Source organism: Lontra canadensis, unplaced genomic scaffold (assembly GCF_010015895.1).
Source record: "Lontra canadensis isolate GAN:19392208 unplaced genomic scaffold, GSC_riverotter_1.0 scaffold90, whole genome shotgun sequence".
Lineage (NCBI taxonomy): Eukaryota > Metazoa > Chordata > Mammalia > Carnivora > Mustelidae > Lontra > Lontra canadensis.
Genome location: NW_022631084.1, coordinates 266517 through 283859, shown reverse-complemented (window position 1 = coordinate 283859; position 17343 = coordinate 266517). Strand labels below are relative to the sequence as shown.

At 44.0% G+C, this 17343-nt stretch overlaps 1 protein-coding gene across 1 annotated transcript in view; it reads right to left on the bottom strand.

Annotated features, from left to right (window-relative positions):
* Window positions 1–522: 522 nt before the first annotated feature.
* PPM1L (protein phosphatase, Mg2+/Mn2+ dependent 1L) overlaps window positions 523–17343 on the bottom strand; it is a 279379-nt gene continuing 262558 nt past the window's right edge. The window contains exons 3-4 of the mRNA XM_032836055.1: window positions 4678–4839; window positions 523–1532 (exon numbers count right to left, since the gene is read on the bottom strand). Of these exons, the coding sequence (XP_032691946.1) occupies window positions 1186–1532; window positions 4678–4839 (509 nt within the window). The 3' untranslated portion in view covers window positions 523–1185. The remainder of the gene's footprint in view (window positions 1533–4677; window positions 4840–17343) is intronic.

Genomic DNA, 17343 nt, shown 5'->3' with positions numbered 1-17343 from the left:
GTGATGTACAACCAAATGTTACAGGCGGCTGCCTTTCCACCATCAAGGAGAACCACATGTCAGCATTTCGTCACCAAATGCCCGAGCACGCTGATAACGGTGTACTTGGCTTCAAGCAACACACACGCAGTTCCAGGCTGTGCTTATCAGAACACCGCTTAAAAGACACTTGAAAGTTACTAGGGCCAGTTGGTGGGGGTGGGGGGCAAAAACCCACCCGAAAATGGCCGCTGGAGCTTAGTTCAGGGTGGTGACCGTCGGAGCTTTCTCTCCTGAGGCAAACAGCAGATTTCCCAGGGGGCACTGTGACTTATTTGGCCTCTATTTCCCTCTATCTACCCTTAAAGACTGAAGAAATTATGGCATTGTGATTTGCTTTATTCATTTCCTCTAATAGGTTTCTTGGTAAGACAAAAAATCGTGGTGTCTGGTGGTGAAGTTTCACAGCTGCCTATTACATAATGTAAGGTAGAAGCAAAAGGCTAAGGTCATGCACGATTAGGATAAACACACAAAGACGGGTCAGGTTGTATCCAGGGTCTATTTCAGTAAGAAAGGAAGCCAGGGGAAAAGGTTATGTCTGCTGTACAGGCGGCTCTCACCCTCCCCACTTCCCTCCGTCTCCAAAAGCAGCCACAGAATAATAAACCATTTCAAATCTGTGTCTGGGCAGCCGCTGAGCAGAAAAGCTGGGCTCAGGAGGACAAAGCCTCCTCGAGATGGCTCTGCCTCTCAGCAGCGGGCATCGACCCATCCTCCCAGACTCACAGCAGCCGCAGCAGCCTGTCTCCTGCAGCTCTGGAGGTCTGCCCCATGCACCGCTCCAAAGAGAGGACAGAGTCTGGTGCCTGGAGAATCCTGGCAGAGGTCTTGAAAAGAACCCCAAAGGGGAGATGGCACATACGCCGTTCGCGTCATACACGTGAATCTACAGCTATATATTTATACATGTGGAACATCGGAGGAAAGAACTGCGAACACATGAAGAAACCATTTTCCAGCCTCTCCGCTATGTGCCAAGAGCACCCGGTGTTCATTACTGGATATAGACCTATGACCCACAGGGAGGGGAATCCCATGTCTAGGTGGCTGATCCTAACTGAAACTCCCACGCCTTTCACTACATTAAAAGAGACCAGTGTGTTTGGAGTCCTTTAGTCGAAGGCAGCCGAGACCCGGAAGGGTTCACTGCTCTTCTGTTTTGCTGCTATTCCTGAACTTCACCACCATGACCGTTATGTTGTCAGGGCAGCCTCTGTAAAATGACTGTAAAACTATGCTCTTAGCCCCAAAGTGAGGTTCATCCAAGCGCTCCTTGATGAATCGAACGGCTTCTTCGTTGCTGAAAGCATCCCAGAGGCCATCTGATGCCAAGATCATGAACTCGGGCTGAAGCTTGTCCAGGTCAAAGGTCAGGATATCTGGGTCTGGGATGACCACATTGAGATTTTTCAGCGGATAATCCCCCAGGGACCGAGACATGGCCAGGATTCCCTGGACCCTCCAGGAGCCATTGAAACTGATAAAACCACCTGCAAAGACAGAATGAGCCCATTAGCTTGAGCAGCCAATATCTCACACACATGGTAGAGTCTGGGGGCACGTACACGAGGCTCACCTCCTGCGTGTGTCCCCCTCACCTCCCCCGGGCACTGCCAGGAAGGAGTAGCCTTCCCACCACATGGCTTGGGGTTTCACACACTACCAGGAGATCCTCATGTCCTCATCCCGGGCATCTTAAAGGCTCTGAGGAATATATCAGTAAAAATACTGAGGGTAGGAAGATACATATAGGTGAGGGCATTAGTTTTAACTTAACAACACCTTGGCGTCTCACTGACTGACACTAGGGAGCCCTAGGGTAGGGATTCAAGGACAATGGCCAAAGAGTGCTGAAAGGTACAAGGATGTGCACAGGACACCACCACCAGGCTACTTCATTTTAGCTTGAGCCACCCATGGGTGCATCTAGATCTCCAAACAGCTCCCCACATAAGACTTGGATTAAAGCAGGATGTATGTTATCCCAGTGGGGAAAGGCTCAGGATCTTAGGTTGGACTGCGCAGATTTGATTCTTGGCTCTGTCATTTCGGATGAGAAGCCCTAGCTTTCTGATTCTAGGTTACCCTGGCTACAACATGAGGACAATAAGAGTACTTATTCCACTGAGTTGTGAGAAATACAGGAGTTATTCCTTATAAAATCACTTTTAATAGTGCCTGCACGTCATATGCATTCCACGTACTCAGTATCATCTACCACTATTTTTTCTCTAAGGGAGCTAGAATTTTGTTCATTCACATATTATTTGTCAGATATCTATTAAATGCATACTCTGTGCAAGGCAATTTGCAGGCTATAAAGTTACAGAAGGTCCGGGTCTTTTTCTAAAAAAGTAGATCGTCTAGCAGAAAGGAGAAGCTACATGTATTAACAATTGTGAGCACAAAGTGGCATTCTTTTGGGAAGAAACTAGTATCTGCTCCGTGCTATAGTCAGATGGAAGAGGAGCAATGATATCTGGTTGTGATGATCGGGGAGGAGTGAACAAAAAAGTGGGGCTTTGAACAACGGGCAGGACCTCTGTGGGCAGGGACATATGAGAATATTCCAGAAAGTGTGGTCTAGCAGGCAAGGGCGTGAGCTCTGGAGTCAGTGTCCTGGGTATTGGCTCTCGTCTCACCGTTCACTGGCTGTGTGTCCTTGGGCACACACGCCTCCTTGAGGCTCTGCTTCCTCGGTTGTAAAATGAGGGTAACGTTAACAGCCTCAGAAGGTAAGTAAAGAGAAAGCGTACGTAAAGAACTGGGCTTGGCTCCCGGCACAGAGTGAGCAAACAATAAATGGCAGCTGGTATCATTGCTATTGTTGGAAACAACAAAAGGAGTGAAGACAGAAGGACCAACATGTAGTTGGCCCAGATTGGTCGCAGTGTATTGTGACGCTAAGCAGGACAGGAAAAGGTCCCTGAAAGGAGGGCTAAGGTCAGAGAAAATACACACAAAGGCAATAAAACCAATCACTGTCCCTTAAGCCTTGCTATAAAATACACCCTTGACACAGGCTAGATTAACCTCTTTGGAGACAGTGTCTAAATCGGCTCTATAAAGCGTCCCTGGATGGTGGGGGTTATGGCAGGAATGAGAAGAGAGGATAAAATGGGAATGCCATTTTAGAAGGGCATGCGGGATGCTAAAGTGACATTTCCAGGTATCGTACGTACATCCTTGCCTGTGCTTCCACAAGAAGCTAACGGAATCTTAAGCCCAGGGTCACAGCAGGTTCATGGGGAAACAGTGTCTTTGTAAGTGAAGAAGCCAGAGTAGTGCTTGCCACGCATCAGAGCTTGACAGACTCCTAAAGCATCGTTTGTTCCATCCCACCAACAAAAACCCTGACTAAAGCTTTCATTAAAAATTATTCTGCATCTCAAGCAGATACTGAAGCAGGAGGTTGTAATAAATTTCAACACTTTTTGACTCAACAGGAAGTCTCCTACTGTGAAAACTCAAATGTTGATTAGGTTCCCGGCAGAAGCTGACCTGTAGAGATGGAGAGTCAGTCGCAATTACCCTGGGCAGCAGGGGCCCGTTCTGGTTAGAGACCAGGGTACGTGAGCTCCCCTTGCGCAGCTGGCACAGCGTGCAGAGCCTACATGCTGCAGCTGTCAGTTTGGAGACGGAGGGATCCCTCCTTTCCGTGGGCAGAAAAGAATTTCCCAAAGTGAATCATGAAAATGTAATCAGCAACTGATAATCTTCTTTCAAGTCTTTGTCCTGATGTCACCTTAGTGAGGCCTGGAGTGACCACCTCTAATACTCCCCATTCCCTTGCCTGCTTTATGTCTCTTTATAATGGTTATCACTTTATAATATACTAGATAATTTCCTTATTTTACTTATTTATTGTTAATGGATGTCTACTCCATTCCCCATCCCATCCCAATTCCAAATGTAAGTTTGTATTCCTATTCTCTAGATGTTGATAAAAATGAATGAAAAAAGGAGAGCCCGACCCCCACCACCCCACCAACCCCAGAATATTTACTTATACCAGGCACTGAGCTAGATGCTGGGAGTATAGAGAGGAACAAGACCAAGCTCCTGCCCTCAAAGAGCTCACAATCAGGAAGGCAGACCAGATAAAAAGTGTGTCCATACATTGTGAAAGGTAACCCGACAGGTTAACCACATAGGCTGTTGGAAAAATGAAGGGGCACCAACCTAGACTGGGGAAACCTTTGGTGCAGTGACAGAGAAGGCTTACCAAAAGGATGCCCTTAAACTGGGTCTTAAAGGACAAGTAATTGTTACCCACTGGCTGGTGGGGATGGCGCTCGCCAAGGCACAGAGCTAGAAGAAACATGGTTCCTTTGGGAAACAGCTACTTTAGTATGGCTGGAGGGAAATGGGTATGGGAAGAAGGAGCCTAGAGATCCCATTAGCCTTTTTTGGGGGGCTCTTCTGGAATCTTTGGCCATGAGGAAGGGCAAGTTCGGCGTCCGTTTGACAAGAAATGTCACAAAGTCAAGTCCCAGCTGCATCAGCAGCAGCCTCTGTGCTGATCTACAAATCATGAGTTAACCGAACATCATATCCCCCACAGGCAATCCAAGCAAGCCGCCTGGTTCACCGAACAGGATGGCGGCCAGTTCTTGGAGGCGTTCACAAGCTCACCAGCTCTCTTTATCCTCTTTCTCTCCTTCAGTTGGTAAGGCTTGTGATCATGAGACAGAGGAATGGCATTTCCGTCCTTGTCACACAGGACCCCTCTCGAGTCACCCACATTGGCCACCGTGAGGTCCTTATCTGATAGGAGAGCGATCAGACACGTTGTACCTGGAAAACCAGAGAGAGAGAGGCACTGTAAGAGATCAGTGGTCTGGTGAGATTTGGCCATTTCCTGTTGTTACTGGATTCTTCAGTCATTAAATCTGCTCCCGCTGGGTGAGAATTTAACTCCAGACCCTCCAGAGAATGACGGCTGTTCACTTCAACAACACTGATCAAATCTGACAGTCAATTTTCTTAACCATGTTAGGATATTACTGAAATAGGCTAAAATAACATCATTTCCCCCAAATCATTTTTGTTTCTGCTCCTCTTAATTTAAACACATATCACATTTAAAAGGATTAGGAGAGAATCAAAATCAGTTTGAAGGTTCTGACAATTGATATATGTTTTTGGCTTCTCACTGGTGCCTCATTTCTGTGGAGTCCCCGTTGAAAGTGGGGAGGAAAGGGGTTGCATGGGCTCCTCAACTGGAGGGTCTGGAGGAGGCAGTAAATGACAGAAGCTAACAGCCCAATCCAATGGCACCATGAGGAGCTGCCCATACAAACTTGCCTAGACAAAGTCTAACACAAAGACTGGTAGCCAAAAACTGGTCAGCTCCAGGGTGTGATGGCGGCAGCCTATAAAGGCAGAAGCAGAAAAACCTACAGTGATGACAGAAATGAGATCTAGGTAGATGGGAGATGAGGTTAGGGAAGTCAGAGTCAGAAGGGAAGCCAAAATGATGGCCCGCTTACCTGGAAATGATACAAGACACAAAAGGACAAGCTCTTTGCAAACCCTTCCTGAAATGAGAATGGATAAAAGCAAACCAAGGATGGACAGTCTGGTCCACCTGGGGCCTGGCCTTCTCTCCTGCCTGGTGTCCTCTGTCCAGTTCTTCCCTTTCTCCCTCCTCCCTCCTGACAGTGTCACTGATTATGCAAATGCCTGCTGAAATGTACAAACCAGTAAGCTGTTGCTTCAAACTGTTAACACCTTTGTTGTGAAAACTATCCATCAATGTCTTCATTAATATTTCCCTCCTCATTTCGAATGTCATATTCTATAACAGAATATAAACTGCGTCTAAACAGCTCTTTAGCCTTCACAGAACAATAAAGAAGATTGAATTCTTAAGTGGACATAAAGAATAAATACAGGTCAATATCAAGAGCAGGGAGAATGATTAGAATATTTAGCATATTTGGGTAATATTTTAGTTTGAAATTCTATTCTTATGCCTATTTCACTCAAAACTGCCTTGATCAGAAGTGGAAATACATGAAATATTGGTTAACTCTGGATTTCTGATATGAAAAACTTTGTGAAAGAAAAAGAAAAGACTAATCTTAGGGATTCCAAGCAAACTGCAAATCTTTTGCCTTTAAAAAAACACCGTAAAAATGAATATGTAAACACAGAAACAATTCATACCATTAGAAACCATTATTCTATTTTTGCTATTAGCTGCCTTTTGGTTTTCAACCATTCTCACTTTGTCCTCGAGCCACTGATTGGGTTAACTTGTCTAACACAGTCAGAGACTATAAGGCACATTCGCAAAGTCTGAAGGTGAAATAGAAACTTTCTTGAATATTGCATGGCTTGGAGGTAGGGCATTCATAGACCTCTTCAAGCTGTCTCTTTGGCCCTCTTCACCTCTTTCCTTCTTACTCTGCACACTCTGGGAGACCATGTTCGTGACCTTGGCCTTCACTACCACCTAAGCCTGTGCCGTGAGCCTGGTTGACCTTCCTGAGGTCTGGATCAACTGGCATGGAGATGTTTTGATTTGCCTGTACTGCTGGGGATCCAGGGAAGGGCTCTCTGGCTGCCCTGTGAGAAGGGTGGGGGGATCCACCTGGCCCTGGGCCCTTTCCCCACCCCATTACATTACAGCAGCTTTACACCGATCTGTTAGCTGTACTGAGCTGCCACGATAAGTCTTTTCTTAATAACAGAGGGAAGGGAGAGGTCATTCCTACAGCTAGAAAAAAAAACCTGAAATGTAATCGCATATGTGATTAAGAATCACTGAAGGCTTTTAAGCAGGATGGTGTCATGATGAGATATGTGTTCTAAAAGATCGTTTCCGTGGCAATATGGAAGATAAAGTGGAACCAGGGAGAAAGACAGAGATAATGAAGATCGGAATTAATGTAGTAAACAGAGATAGAGGGTAGGAGGCAGTTTATTTAAAACCTGAAAGGAGAGGTCATAGAAAGTGAAGGAAATAAAGGAGAGGGGAACAAGTCTAGGGTAATGTCCTATTACCTAGATGGGGGGGGGGAATTGGGTGCTCCGTAGACAAGGACTTCAGGGGATGTCTGCTTGGAGCTTCTGGGAGAGGCTTTCTCTCTCACTGAAGGAGACACAGTGAAGAAAATGACCTACTTCTTTGGTGCAGTGTTGGCTCAGGTGTTTCCCAGAACTGTGGCAGCCATTTTGAATTATGAAGTGATATGCCTCAGGGTCAAGGCACTCTGCTGCCGGTAGAGATATGCCTGAGTCCCCGAGATATCACAGAACTGCTGCACCAGCCTGAAACAGACTTGTTCTGTGAGACATCAAATATCTTCACTGCTCATGGCTTTTTAGGTTGGATTTTTCTGTTCTTTGTAGCATCCTAAGTGGTTCAGGGACTTACGGTCCAATATGGGGGTCTATGGGCAGACTTTGAGTGGCTGCTTTTCTTTACTCACATGTTGTTGCCCAGATTTAAGACTCATGGCCCACCAATTCCTTTGTCAAGGACACAATTCCATTGTGTCTGTGGGTAAAAAAGATCTATCTCATGACGTGGATTTCAGAAGTTTACTGCTTTGAAACAGTGAGGACTGTTTCTGTTAGCACTAGAATCTTAGGCCTGGCCAAAACGGGTGAGGCCCAGATGGTGGAAGGAGAGCTGCAGGCAGGTTTTAGGATTGCTGAAATGTCACCATTCCCTCTGCAGAAACCTGCCTGTACCCTGGATTGAGGCCCGAGCACAGTCTTTAAAAAACAACAACAACAACAACAAAAAAAACTGCTTTGCTGTAAGCAATTTATCGTTTGGACTTTGCAGTTGCAAGAGACAGTTTATAATGTAATCTTACTTTACTGAACAAACTACCTTGCTGCTGAAAGACTCCAGAGAAACATCATCTCCAAAAGAAAATGGACAAAATCACCTTTTCTTTTGCTTGCATGGGAAAAAAATGCCTCCCCAAATTTTGGCTACAAGTTTTGATATAAAAGGTTTATTCCACAATAGTACTATTTATACCAAGTCTGACCATTATTACTTACTACCTCAGGCTGTTTCTATGTTAACAATTTAATCTAGAAGAGAACATAACTGCAAATCTGGAAGATATCTTGGAAATTTAACTTACTAACCTCACTTGACAGATTAAAAAAATGAAAAAAGCGAATTCACACAGACTAGACTTTGATTTCCTAATTGAGTGAGGTGTGGCAAGTTATTTAACTTTTAAGCCTCAGAAAATGGCACCACAATCCAGTTACTCAAGCTAGGAGTCACCCCTGTTTTTCTTGTTTCTTTTTCTACCCCCCTCATTCCTGACATTCACTCCCTCATTAAGTTCTGCCACTCTTACTTCTAAGGTACGTCTTAAACCCTGCCAGTGCTCTTGTTCTCATTGCATTGACTCTGGTCCAAGCCACTGTCCTTTCTAAGTGCTGGTATTTCAGCAGTCAGGTGAAAAAGAGTGGTGGCTAGGTCCTGCATGGTCTGGCCCCCATGTCCAATGTCATATCATACTACTCTTTCCCTCCCTTCTGCTGCTCAAACATGCCAATCCTTTTGCTGTCTTCTGTTCCCTCTGCCTAGTATATTTCCCTGTGTTTGACACTGGCTGACTAATGCATATGGGATGTCTTAGGACGAGGGTGACATCATCAGACATATCTTCTCTGATGGGGTGGATCTTATCCTCTTTACTTCCCCCATTGCCCTCATAACATGCAACTGTGCAAATATCTTGCATATTTATTTAAGCAATTTAATTAATGTCACTCTTGCCCCACATAATATAAACTTCACAAGGGTAAAGACACTGCTTGTTTTCCCTACTACAATGCTGAGGCCTAGAACATGGCAGTTACTCAATATTTGATGAATAAACAAATTAATAGATGAATGAATAAATAATCACACTGTCTCTTTGATTCCGATCTGACATAATGCTAAGCTCCTCCTGACTTGCTCTAAACATATCCACCTAGGTCAATAATACAATGCACACCACCTTCCAAATGCTGCCACATCAGGGAGACGCTCAACTACAGCAAAATACATTTCACACATGGATTGAAACATGAGGACTGTCCTGTACAGGTATAACCACGTTCACAGGCACTCTGCCCATAATTAGAAAGAGCTTCCTGCCCAGGCATGCACCGAGTTCTTCCCTCAGGCCCAGGCTCCTGGTCCAATGGAAATGAAACATGGGTAGGGCTTCTATTGTCACCATGCCCTCCAAAGCCGTGGCACCTTGAGAAGTGGTGGAAGTGCCTCGTGGTAGTCATTACACGTACATTCCGTGTCTGCTTCTAACCTCAATTTGTATGTGAGCAAGTCAGGTTTCATGTTGTCCTATTAATTCTTGTCTTCTTTAGGGAAAACCCACAAATGCAAATTAGTCATTAGTCTATTCCTCTATACCAACAATCTTGCCTCTGATTTAATTTCTGGGAGGCAGACAAAGTAAAGGCACACAAGGAAATCTCTTCTAGACTTATCTAAATATTCTGGTTGGGTAATGCTGGGTACTTCATTCCCTTGGTGAGTTGAATTTGAGAAAATGTAAATCCTTTTTTTGTTCTTTTAAGTGGACTCACATCTAGCATGGAACTCACGACCCTGAAATTAAGACCTGGGCTGAGATCAAGAGCTGGACGCTTAACCCACTGAGACACGAGGGCGTCCCGAGAAAAATGTAAATCCCACTGGAGGTTAAGTAACTTGAGTTAGTTCAGGCATCTTTGGAAACCCTAGCTATCAATATTTTTAAAGCTTAGTTTAATTAATAGCAAAGTGGTAATAACAATTTGCTCAGGGCTATAAACGCCACCGAGTGGCTCACAAACACGCTTGTAGTTGATTTCCTGACTCGTCAGGGTGGGTGAGGGGCAGGCATTATTCCTCTCTTTGAGCAGAAGGAAAATGGGGCTCAGAGACTTTCAGTGTCTTATCCACGGTGACACTGCTCAAGGCATATATACTGAGTGACTGAGTGACTGAAAAACCTGGCAGTCCAGAGTGATAACTCTAGTAATAACAATAGACCTTACAACTGAAAATTTTCATTATAATGCCTAACACTAACTTACAATTGTGTAAGTTCATCTGCACTACCCTTTGAGATCAGGCATAGCTGTCCCAATTTTCCAGATGGGGAACTAGGTCTCAGGTAGGATAACAAGCCGACCAGGTCACATACCTGGGCCGTCTGACTCCACTGTTAACAATCAGCACCTCTTCTTGTTTGAAACTGTTCTCCTACTCCCAGAAGTAAAGATTTCCATGACCTGTTTCTACATTTCTGTTTTGAACAGTCTCCATCAACTCACCCCCTTTTACAGTGCATACCTTGGTGCAAGTCACAGAAAAGTTTGTGAATCAGGAAAAAATGTGATCATGTGATATGAAATTCCTATCATAGAACTGGGGCTGTATTCACTTAAACGAAGCTGGCACAGTGAAAATTCTCAATAACAAGCAATCAGGAGGAAGCCAAAGCTGTCCGAAATAAAAAACAAGTGGATGGGATGAGTTGACCTCTTGGTCCTTTTCAACTTTAGTATTCTGCTGCTCTTGAACTGGAACTACAAACTCCAATGCCTCCAGGGAAGTAGGCCAGGTATAAGAAACAGCTAGTGGCCCTCTTGGAGAAGCTTTATCCTCCTATCCTCTTATCCTTCTGAAGGGTTTTCTACTCTAAGAGAGGGCCGGCAGGAGGATAAAGAACAAGGGACCTCGGGTGTCGATGTCAGGTGCACAACACGGAATGTGCGTGGGGTTTGCAGGAAACACACGTGAAGGAGGCAACAGGTCCTCAGCAGTGAAGGTCACTGCCATGTGAGAATGCACGCCCCGGGTGAACAGTTCTTCAGATTTTTAAAAAAAGTTTATTTATTTAAATAATCTCTACACCCGATGTGGGACTTGAACTCACAACCCTGAGATCAAGAGTCACACGCTCCTCTGAGCCAGCCAGGAGCCCCTTTCTTCAGATTTTTTAAGGGAAGCCATTACTATGTGAACTCTTCTGATTTTTAAGATTTTTATTTATTTATTTGACAGAGATAGATCACAAGCAGGCAGAGAGGCAGGCAGAGAGAGAAGGGGAAGCAGGCTCCCTGCTGGGCAGAGAGCCTGATGTGGGCCTTGATCCCAGGACCCTGAGATCATGACACGAGCCTAAGGCAGAGGCTTAACCCACTGAGCCACCCAGGCGCCTGAACTCTCCTGATTTTTACATGTTGGCAGCTTTAATTTAAAAAACCAACCAACCAAAACAAAACAAAAAACAAAACAACAGTGTAAGCCAAACAAAAGGCAACTGTGGCCAAAAGATTCTTTGACTCATTAGACTAACATCCTCTTTTTGGGCCAGGATGATGCCTTCCTTATTCATTGGTGTATATATATTTTTTTAAATCAGAAAGTCCTTTAAAAGAAAGTGTTTTTTGTAACGCTCATTGTGGTATTCCATAATTGTGCTCTGTACACCGCACAGACCCCAAACGCTAAGGGTGATGTTAAATACTGAGGGGACATGAGATGCTTTCACAGTATGTACTGATGGGAGCATCAGTATGACTCAAACTTTGGACTTCGTAAATATATATATTCTAACCATGTAAATATTCATACACTTATTTTAAAAATGTATTAAAAATATATATATATTGGCAGGGTTATCTAGGTAATGAGATTTTAGACTACATTGTTTTCTTGATGCTTTTCTGTATTAAGATGAACACGATATGTCATTCAAAACCAAAAGGTATTCACAACACTTCCAGAGCAGATCCGCTGTGTAAATAAAGTATACAAGACATAAAACAGGAAAAGCAGAGCTGACAATCTCGGGATAGGTGGAAACAAAGCCCAGGAGAATAGCAGTGACCATGGTGACAGCAGCACTGCCCACAGTTCAAGTTCAGATTCAAATTCTACCACCAGTGACTATCCATCAATGAGTCAGTGATAGACAAGCAAGCCTCAGCTGCCTTTGGATCCCGCACCTCCCCCACCCCCTGTCCAATAGCCTCACCTTATCTCTAGCAGAGCTACCTTCAACTTCTACTCAGAGCAGAACTCCCTGCCCTGGTGCCAATCAAAGAACATTACCCTCTATCCTTTGCGCTCCCTACCCCCACTTTCTGTATGCCCACAGCTGCGATCTAAAAACTGGAGTCACGAGGGGCACCTGTGTGGCACAGTCAGTTAAGTATCTGACTCCTGGTTTTAGCTCTGGTCTTGATCTCAAGGTTGTGAGATGGAGCCCCATATCGGGCTCTGCTCAGTGTGGAGTCTGCAGAAGTCTCTCTCTTCCTGGGGCTCCTGGGTGGCTCAGCAGGTGAAACATCTGCCTTGGGCTCAGGTCATGATCTCAGGGTCCTAGACTGGAGCTTCGCATCATCTCTTGCTCAGCAGGGAGCCCGCTTCTCTGTCTGCTCCTGGCTCGTGCCCACTCATGCTCGCTGTTGCTCTATGTCTCTCTAATAAATAAATAAAATCTTAAAAAAAAAAAAAAAGACTCTCTCTCCCTCTGGGCCCCCTCACACACTCTCTCTCTAAAATAAATAAATTAAACAATCTTTAAAAAAAGATAAAAATCGGAGTCACGAGAATCCTTATTTTCTGAAACTCACTTTGCCACAACATTTTCTTATTCGAGAGACACTGTAGTTTTATTTTTTCTTCGAGTGGGAATAGGAGGCTGGGCAGAATGGGGAAAACCAGGTAGAATGAACATGGTTTAGGAGCCTTGCTTCATAATGCTCCAGGACATGCTTCCACACAATGCCACATAGTGACTCCCCTCTGTGATATCAAGTCTTTTGTAAAAGTAAAAGAGCCATTTTTTCTTTAGGGAGCAAGAGATTGGGGGTGGGGTGGAGAAGAGGTCACCAGCAGTAGGGAAGGGGAGGGGGAGAAGGGGACATACATACACACACACACACACACACACAGGTGCATGAGAGAGGATTTCAGTGAAGGTGTTAACCGCTTAAAGGCCATTTGATGTATGCAGCGTAGGAAAACCAACACATTTATAGGATGAGGAGAAATAGGTTTATCTTGTAAAGTTTTGACAACGAATGTTAGCTCAGTAACACAATTCCAGAGCCTAGATGACATGAGGGTGCAGTGAATGACAGAAATTTATTGGTAAGCACCATATTGGAAAAAGAGCAGGGAAGGCAGTCATGAATGATAAGATCACTGTCAGTGGCGACTTCCAGCCTCCACCTCCCACAGCCGCCACTGTGCTGAGCCCGGAAATACAGATAAAGTGCCAGGAGTTTGTAGATAAGACTCCCCGGTCTCCATCCCTGTCTGCATAATCTTAAAGTTTGACCTGCCCAGAGCCTGTTCTCCGGTCTTTATTGTAACAATTAATGCCACGGCAGAGACAGACCTGTCAAGGCCCGTCTGTTGCTGGAAAACTAGAGTGAGCGCTAATCTTGCCTTCTTTATTCCTGTTCTCTCATCTACCGCCTGAGTCCTCGTCGTCCTGGCTCTCAACTCCCTCAGACGCAGGCCCTCTTCACAGTTGTGTTAATGCACATAGCTGGGCCGGGATAATCACCATTCATTCGGCTAACTCCATGCTCAAAGTTATTGAATTAATACTAATTAATGATTCATACTAAAAATCAAGAGTTCCACTGTTACGAGTCTTATAGCAGAAATGAGCCTGAAAGTTATTTTACGTCCCGAGAGCCGTGAGTAGGAGGTGTAGAGATCTGTGTGTGTAGAGAGGCTTATACCAGCCAAGGGCTGAGAACTACCACATACTGACCATTTACTGTGAGTTAGGCCCTGTGCCCAGTCTTTGGTATATGTAATTTCTTTAACCTTAACAGCCTATGAAGTACTATTACGTCCATTTTGCAGATGATAAAACTGAGATTAAGGGATTAGTTCAAGGTCCCACAGCTAGCAGTGGCAGCACTCAACCAGTGTGTTGGCAGAGAGTCTATTGCTTTCAGCCTTGAGGCAAGCTGTTGCTAGCCCATATTTAATGTTTTGTGCAAAGAAGAAAGACGTATTTCTTCCCTGAGACATTTTACCACCATCTCCATAAAATCACTAAAATACATATTCTGGTTGAGAAAGACCATAGCGTGAATGATACCTCTTAGAGCCATGGAGTCAAACCTGCACGACGACATGGGGAACCCTGCTTCTAGGCCATACCCTGCCCCCACCGATCCTGGGAAGAGAGCCAGTACAGGAGAAGGCCACGCAATGAGGAATTCCAGCAGAACGGCACATGAGAGGGTTTCTGCTTCACAGAGACTGGTAGGAGCCCCAAAGACAACCTGAAGAATGAAATATCATTAGCAACAACTCTAAGGCCACGTGTGGGTGTTACTGAGGATACATCAAGGACTTCTTCACTCAGGATCTGAAGTACTAGTATGGCAAACTATCTTTACCGGTTTCCAAAGGGAGGAAACAGGGACACACCTGTATATGCAGGGAGGCTTATGGGAGTCCCTGGGCTGGGCACAGACAGAAAGCACCTCCAAATTGCACCTTTCTGGGTCCTCCTTTGCAACCCAAAGCTGCCTCAACTCTCCCTCATTCACTCCAGAGGGCAGAGCAGCAGGAATAACATTTTACGAGAAAGAGGTTTATTACAAATTGCGAATTTTCCATTTCCTGAGATTTTTGCCTGAGCAAAAATTTCACCCATTGAGTTTGACACTGGCTGAATGTGAGCCAGTCAACTTGATGACAAATTCTATTATTTTAAACCCTAGTGCTATGTAGTTTAATTCTAGATTTAGGTATACTCGGGTTCTTCCTTGGTGAACATATAGTAATTAATAAAATGACTAGAAGGAATAAGAAACAGTGTATGAGTGCCAGAAAGGTTTTTTCCACAAATGAGGTGTAATATCCTAAGTACAAAAAATAACCTATTTAATGGGGTGGGGAGAGGTCATAATTCCAGCTTTTAGAATCTGATAGAACATTCATTTAATTGTCACACTTCGCTAGAGTTAAAATATAAATGTGTTGTCTGTTTCTCTTGAATGCCGTTTTGAGATTGAAATATTCTTCAACTTTACTTTCAACTACTGTAATAATAATCTTTATTTCACCCTTGAGTGTCGTCTATGGACACCCTTCTAATCCTTCCTTTTCAGTTAAGTATGAACATGTTCAAGAGAGTTGGTTCCTATTAAACTTGTCACATACATTGGGGAGTCTTAGAAAACCCTAGTAGGTCTTCTAGCTACAGGAGATTTCATCTAGACTCACGGGGCATGACTATTTTGAGGCACAAGTAAGCAGACAAGCTTTTGTAATGCCTACTTCTCCTAACTACCGCTGACATTTACTTATGATAGCATGCTACTGAACTTAATTTATAATTAAATTATCACATACTGGATCCTAAGTCCAGTATCTTTCAATGATAAATAAAATTAATTTCATGGTTGATTCTTCCTACATAAGCCAGAGAAGCACTGGCTACATATTTTCATATCTTCACGTTATATGAGAATTCTTCAGTGAGTTTTCTCATTTCTCTTTAGGGTTCCCAGCAAATTACAAGTACTGTCTCTGCCTCTTTATGAATACTATGGAAGTGGATATAATAGAACTTCAGAAATTGAGCTTTACAAAAGGACCTTTGCTTTTTAATAAAAGGCAGAGAGGAGAAAGGTGGAAAGAGAAGAGGGGAGAGGCGCAGCCCGATTCCTCTAGTGCTTTAACCACAAATTACACTTTTTTTTAACTTCTTTTTCTCTTAGTGTAGAATCAACTCCCATCCCTTTGGTTTCAATTAAAAACAAACCAGGCCTTTCAGTTTATTCAGTTATCATTATTTAAATTACCATAGAGCTATAAATCTATTTACATATTCATGTGTTGGATGAATGCCATTTACAGATAGCCACTGAAATTCCTGTCCCCTCACATGTACATGATCCCCCTTCATTCAGTCTGTGGCACTTGTCTAGGATTAGGATGTTGTGGCCAAAGTGTAAAGAGAAAGAAGTAGTCATGTTTAGCTTGAGAGCTTTAAAGAGAGACTATGGAAACTCACAAGGAAACAGTATTCTCAAGAGAAAAATCTTTTTGAATATCCATCAGCCCAGGTTCTGGACTAAACCAGAGGCATATGAAGATGGAGCAAACAGCAAGCTTTCCTGCCCATGAGTCCTCCCTTCCCACCACCACCCCCACCACTAAGGCTGGCCAAGTGGTGGGGGAGGGGAGGATGGCTGGGAGACAAAGAAGAAAACAGGAGGGAGTCTTTGATGTGTGGGTCTCCAAGAATCATGTGGCGCTTGAAGCACAGAAAACCTAGACCTTGCTTTCCAGGTACAGCCCAAGAAATCATAAACCTTTGTCCTAGTATGGAGATGCAAAGGTTGAATGAGCTCATGTAGGCAGCCTCGTGTGAAGCAGACAGAACCACTGAGAAGTGTTGGGCTTCCCCTGAGGGAGGAATGCCTACTCTCAGCAGCTTCAGAGCTGGGACGAGTGGGCCTTCCAACCACAGGTTCTGGAGACCATGGGTCATCCCAGCAGATACCAGGTCAGTAACAACATTCAGACACTCAGATCACCCCTAAGGAAGAGGGGGAAGAAAACATGAACTTAATATAAGAACCTGAGAAAAATCAGGAAATTATGGAGTACGCTTGGAACTAAATAGAGCAAGATTTTAGTATCAGACCCAATATGGATTCAAAGTCCAAGTTATATTCGGTCCTAGAGAGATAAATGAAGTTACATCTTTATACGTTTATCTTGTTGCTGTGCAGTGTGTGTGGCTGGATAGACAGAGGATAGGTATCTCATGTCTGTTGTACATTACACATCTTAAATTTTACGTTGGCCTAGAAATTATAAAATTTAACTTAAAAAATACTATAACCAGTACCAACAATGTTTGATAACCAAATGTGACTTCTTCGTCACCTCATCAGTTATCACACACCTATTACTGAGGAATTCTAGCTGGAAGGAGAAACAGTCTCCAAAGTGGAGTTTGCCCTCGAGAAGCATGCCATTGGCAGGTTCTGCAGTTACACAGAAATTATTTCCAGATGATCTCTTCCATCCAAATACAACATAGTCACTGATCTCCCCATTTAAAGGGACAAAATAAAGGCTGTATAATTATGTTCATTTAGAACAAATAAATAAAACCAAATCAGATTTGGGGCCAATTTGATCCCATACTTAGTAACTTTCCAGCTTGCTTTGGGTTCAGTGGACTATGAAACTGACCCTAAAGCTGTCTCCAGGCAAGCTGCTGTCCCGGAGATCTGCTAAAATCCTTCTGGCCCTTCTGGGTG